This window comes from Globicephala melas, chromosome 15, assembly GCF_963455315.2.
Source record: "Globicephala melas chromosome 15, mGloMel1.2, whole genome shotgun sequence".
In the NCBI taxonomy this organism is placed as follows: domain Eukaryota; kingdom Metazoa; phylum Chordata; class Mammalia; order Artiodactyla; family Delphinidae; genus Globicephala; species Globicephala melas.
The window spans coordinates 64328548-64334547 of record NC_083328.1 but is presented as its reverse complement, the minus strand read 5'-3'; the positions used below and the strand labels follow the sequence as shown (position 1 = coordinate 64334547).

General features: G+C 43.6%; 1 protein-coding gene across 2 annotated transcripts in view; it reads left to right on the top strand.

The window, feature by feature from the left end:
* Positions 1-378: 378 nt before the first annotated feature.
* SAMHD1 (SAM and HD domain containing deoxynucleoside triphosphate triphosphohydrolase 1) overlaps positions 379-6000 on the top strand; it is a 63581-nt gene continuing 57959 nt past the window's right edge. The window contains exons 1-2 of one of the 2 annotated variants that reach the window (XM_030830655.3): positions 379-677; positions 5120-5186. In XM_030830655.3, coding sequence (XP_030686515.1) covers positions 470-677; positions 5120-5186 — 275 coding nt within the window. In that variant the 5' untranslated portion in view covers positions 379-469. The remainder of the gene's footprint in view (positions 678-5119; positions 5187-6000) is intronic. The other variant, XM_030830656.3, reaches the window with a different exon arrangement.

Sequence of the window (6000 nt, the reverse complement as noted above, 5' to 3'; positions counted from 1 at the left end):
TGTGTTGATGGGAAGGTGTACTGGCTTTAGTAGTGGTAGTAGTAGTAGTCCTTTTACCAACACGGCCAAGGGTAAGCCTGGGGTACTCATGTGAAGTTCAGTTCACCAGAAGAGCCCCTGCTCCAGACTGTAGTGGGATGTCCTGGGCACACTCTTCCCCGACCCCCGCGCTTATCAGCACCACTCTTAGTTCTGCTTCTACTCACTCGCTTTAGCGTAAACCCCGGGGTGGGGTTAAGGGTCATTGGGCGGTCACTGCGCCTGCGCCGGGACTGGGGGTTGGGGTCCTGAAGCGGGTGGCCTGCCTGGCCCCAAGGTCTGAGCTGTCAGTGCGCCTGCGCGGCCGGCCAGTAGGCTGGCAGTACTAAGCTGCCTCGCCGCCGCCGCCGCCACTGAGCTGCGAGTGCGCCTGCGCGCGGGTCGGGCGCCGGGGTTCTTGACTGTGCCGCGCGGGGCGCTGGGTGTAGCCATGCAGAGTGCCGACTCGCAGAAGCCCCCCAAGCGGCCCCGGCGCGATGGCAGCCCGAGAACCCCGCCAAACACCCCTCCCGCAGACACAGAGAGGTCCCCGAGCCCCGACCTTCACCCCGACCACCGGACCTGGGGCCCGGAGCAGGTGTGCTCCTTCCTAAGGGACTGTGGCTTCAGCGATTCTGGACTGCTGGAACGCTGCCGAGGTAGCAGGGCTGTAGGGGTGAGGGGCCGGGGGCCGGCGACCCGAGGTCGCGACAGCCGGGCCTGAGAGAGGGCTCCCTGAGGCCGTGAGCGTGGGGGCCTCAGAGAGGAGCCAGAGCGGCCGAGGGAGACCGGACGCGGGAGGCACCCGAAGGGGTGGACCTGAGGCGGGGGCGCCCAGGAGGGATGACCTGAGGCGGAGAACGGAAACCTGAGGCTGCGAGCCCTCGGAGAAGGTTGCCTGAGGCGGGGGAGAGAAACTTGACGCGGGAGGCACCCGCAGGGGTGGACCTGAGGGGCGGCGCCCAGGAGGGATACCCTGAGATGGAGGGAGGAGAAATGGGGCGTCTGGCGTTGCGGACCCGTAGGAAGGGAGCGGACTTCGGGGGTTGTGAACCTGGGGCGGGGAGGGGGCAGCTGGTCTAACTCTGGTGGGCTTCTTCAGGAACTTGGCACCCCAGCGCCGGACAGGCTGGACTCAGGTTCCTTTTTTAGTTAGAAGACCCTTGGTGGGAGGGTTGCTGTCATTCAAGCGCACCAGGCTCGGGAAACCCCCCTCTGCTGATGCAGCTCCCTGAACACTTGCCACGTGAGAGTATATTTGGGTGCTTTAAAGTTTGTTTCCTCCACTCCCCTCCCAACTCGGGGTTTGTCTAACCGGGAAAGAACTTTTCTGTTAATCTCTGAATCCGCATCGCCTTACCGTAGCGTCCGGGTAGGACTCAATACATGCGTGATGACTGTACTTGCAGAGCTTAGTAAAGATCATGTTTTGTTCTCCAAAAGTTTCCCTCGCTAAATCTGAACCCTGGGGTGGTTCGGTTGACCACTGAACTCCCAGGTGCCCACAACTTGGCCTGTAGGTTGTGAGTTTTAAGCGACTTTACTGGCTTAAGTTCAAGCATCCATCCACTTGAAATCTACTCAACTTCCCGTAAGGGGGATGAAGTTTGACCTCTGCTTTACCCTCTGAAGTGTTCAATAGAAAAGTGGTGTGATTTGCAAATGCAGTAAACTTTTGCAGTTGGGGGGGTAGAACCCTGTTTGCTTAGGCTGGGTGGGAGGAACTAAAGAAGTGTTCAAGACGTAAAGATAGCTTGATGGGTGAAGGAAATTGCACTTCTCTTTTTCCCTAGCACCACCGCCCCGCCTCACACCCCACACACCCCCACACACACACCCCGCCTTGGTTTTCCTCCCCTTCTGGGGTGGAATTTTTCTTTTGAGTAGCAGTAGGTGGGGATGAAGTAGTTTTATGTCTTCAAAATGTGATTGGCTATATTGTTGGCTGCCTATTTCAGTGGTGTCCTGTAGATTAATTCATCAGTCTTCAGAATGATCTGTTCTCTTGAACCACAGTCTAATACTAGAAGACATTACATGCTTTAAATTGGTAAAAACTGACCAAGTGTTCACAGTTGCTAATTTCTTACTGCTCCCTGATCAACTTCTCCTAAGAACTGGCTGACCACAGCCAATGTCCTGTCAGACTGGGGTCACTTCCTCGCCAAAGATTCTGCTTATCTCTGCTTGCTCCTACTTTATCCTATTAAAAAACAAACAAACCAACCAAAAAAAACCTTTTGATTTTGAGCCACTTGCAGATTTCTGAGGTCAGAACGTTCTCCCTATTGCAATAATTTTCTCCCTAATTAGAGTCTGTCCCTATCTAAGTCCAGATTTTTTTAATTGAAGTATAGTTAATTTACAATGTTGTATTAGTTTCTGGTATACAGAAAAGTGATGTGTGTGTGTGTGTGTGTGTGTGTGTATGTAGTCTTTTTCAGATTCTTTTCTGTTATAGATTATTACAAGGTGTTGAATGTAGTTCCCTGTGCTATACAGTACGACCTTGTTTTTTATCTGTTTTATACACAGCAGCTTGCAAGTCCAAATTTGTTTTTATTTGACAAAACTAAGCACAGGTGCTGGGTCCCTTTCCTCATTTTGGAATACAATTTCACAGGAATTTAGAGACTGTAATGTGTATTTTTTAGTAGATGATGTGTTTGAGATTCAAAGGCCACACAACTAGAAAAAAGCAGAGCTGGATTTTTTTTTTTTTTTTTTTTTTTTTCAGAGCTGGATTTTAAAGTTAGGTCTTTGGACTCCAGAATTCATGCCACTTATACCTTAACAAGTGTTCTCATCAAAATACATTGGATTTCCCTCAACAATAAGGGAATAAACAAACCAGTGAGAAAAGAAAAAAAATGGAGAACATAACCAAAGTTATAAAGTCAACTAAGAACAAGGAAAAAAACACCCCAGTAGGAAAATGAGCAAAACACAAGAACAATTGACAAGCAGCCAATAAAAACAGAAAAAAAACATTCAGTCTTAACAGTAATTTTAAAAACACTGATTTTAAAATTTAAATGGAAAAATATTTAAAGATTGGTAATCCAATAAAGTTGATGGAAGTATCAATTTGCTTAACCCTGGACAGTTTGGGAATACCTTTTTACTTATAGAAAATTTTACTTGTAGGAGTTTACAGAAACATTTGTACACTGTCCAAAGAAATATATTCAAGATTATTCTTCTAACCACTAGTTATAAATAGCAAAAAAGTAGAAATGGTCTAAATATCCATTGATAATAATAGTAAGTAATATTGATGATTAACAATTTATGGAGCATTTACTTTGCGTGAAGTACTATTCTCTGCACTTCATGTTTCATCTTATAAAATCTTTACAATAACTCTGTGACATAGGTTCAGTTATACTCATTTTAGTGGTGAGGAGCATAAGGTTCAGAAGAAATTGGTTAAATGTGTTATGGTACATCTGTATTGTGGAATAAAAGACAACCATTAAAAATGATGAAACTACCTCATTAATAATTGTTAATAATTGACAAGAAAGATCTTTATGACCTATTAGTTGGGAAAAATAGATTATAAACAACATAATTTCATTTGTGTAAAATTACATAATTGCATAAGTAAATGTCTTGAATTTTGTTATCTAAAATATTAATGATTATTAGGAGAATATGAGTAAGTTGATATTTTATACTTTATATTGTTTGGATTTTTTATATTGAATATTTTTTATGCTTGAAAAACACCCCCCAAAATGCCATTTTCATTTAAATGTTTTTTTCTTTCTGGAAAATTACATCCTCATTTTCTCTTGTTACCTTTAGAAAGACTTTTGTTTGTTTGAAAATAGTCCAGTGTTCTGGAATCTGAGGTCAGGAAGATCTGGAATTAACTATATAGAAAGATAAAGAAAAATAAACCATGTGAGACTTCCCTGGTGGCACAGTGGTTAAGAATCCGCCTGCCAATGCAGGGGATGCGGATTTGAGCCCTGGTCTGGGAGGACCCCACATCCCTGGAGCAACTAAGCCCGTGAACCACAGCTACTGAGCCTGCGCTCTAGAGCCTGTGAGCCACAACTACTGAGCCCATGTGCCTACAGCCCGTGCCCTGCAACAAGGGAAGACACTGCAATGAGAAGCCCGCACACCACTACGAAGAGTAGCCCCCGCTCGACACAACTAGAGAAAGCCCATGTGCAGCAAAGAAGACCCAATGCAGCCAAAATAAATAAATAAATAAATAAATAAATATTTTTAATGTATATAAGCCTTAGTAAACAGATTGTGTGCTTTCTTTGGAGGTTTTAGAACTAAGTCAACTTGTGGAGCATCCCTCAGGCTATGGTTTTGACCTGACTATTCTAACAATAGACTGACATTTCTTTCCCCGCCCCACCCCAAACCTCACCTGTTTCAGGAAGAAGCTGCCAGTTTTGCAGCTGGACTTCCCTACAAATAATTTACTCAAATAGTTTAAAAAATTTTACCTGGTTTATCAAAAAAATCCTCTTGGTATAGTTATCAAATTAAAATTAAGACTTTCCGGGCTTCCCTGGGGCGCAGTAGTTAAGAATCCTCCTGCCAATGCAGGGGACACAGCTTTGAGCCCTGGTCCGGGAAGATACCACATGCCGCGGAGCAACTAAGTCCATATGCCACAACTACTGAGCCTGTGCTCTAGAGCCTGCAAGCCACAACTACTGAGCCCGCGTGCCACAACTACTGAAGCCCGCGCGCCACAAATACTGAAGCCCACGCACCTAGAGCCCGTGCTCTGCAACAAGAGAAGCCACCCCAGTGAGAAGCCCTTGCACCACAACGAAGAGTAGCCAGCACTCACCGCAACTAGAGGAAGCCCTTGCGCAGCAACGAAGACCCAATGCAGCCAAAAATAAATAAATTTATTTAAAAAAAGAAATTAAAAATAAATAAAATTAAGACTTTCCAAGTAGCAATCAAAAATGTGGTACTTGGCACAGTTTGTTGCCAGTACTGGGTGCTCAAAAAAATGTTGATCTGAGTAAATTCTGGTGGATCCAAATTGAAAGAAATCAAAAGCATGTGCTGTGAATATTGAAATCATTCATTTTTTTCCCTCCCTTTTCTTCCATAGAGAAGAAAATCACAGGTTCAATACTGCCCTTTCTTGATGAGTCTCTTCTTGAAGACCTTGGAATAAGGTAAGAATGATAAAATTCACATTGTAGCCAAGCATACTTAAGACCTTTTTATTCACACTGAAGAGACAAAGCCCAAGATTGCTAATATTAAGTGTCCTCATTTTAAATCTGCACAGGTTTTAAAACAGAATACCACACCTGCTGTCTAAGAGTTGTTTTTATTTGTTTTTGCTGTGCAAATCCTATGTTAAATATTACTAATGATTCCTGTTTTTAAAAATTTTGCTAATAAGCCTTCATGAAGTTTGTAGTGGCCAACTTTTTACTCTCAAGTTCAGAATAATTGAATTATACACTCCAGAAAATGTAGAAGAATTGATAGGAAAAAAATGTTGGCAAGAAAAATCAAGGCTACAACCCTATCTTGAGTATATTTCTAGGTCTTTCTAGAGCTACTTAAGGCTGGAATGCTTCCCTGGTATTAGATTTAAAGACACTATCCAAAGTAGTTTGGCACTTTTCAGATGTATGATTTGGGACAATTTATTTAACCCTTCAGTTTCTGCACCTGTGAAATGGATAATAATAATGAGACATTGTATGTAGAGTGATTAGCACATGTTAAGCCCTTCATAAATTATATATGTAGGTTGAGATCCCTATATGTGACTGGAGATTCTAGGGTCTAGATTTGTGTAAGTCCACTTTAAATATCTCAGTTGAAGATCCAATCAATATTTAAACCTTCCTTAAAGTAGAGACTTTGTTTCTATTAGGGAATTGGCAACAGTGGTAAAATGTGGTCTTTTCTTCTGGAATTCCACTTAGCTAAGTGTTGTTTGTGGAAACAGTAACCAAAGAATCAGAACAAAGG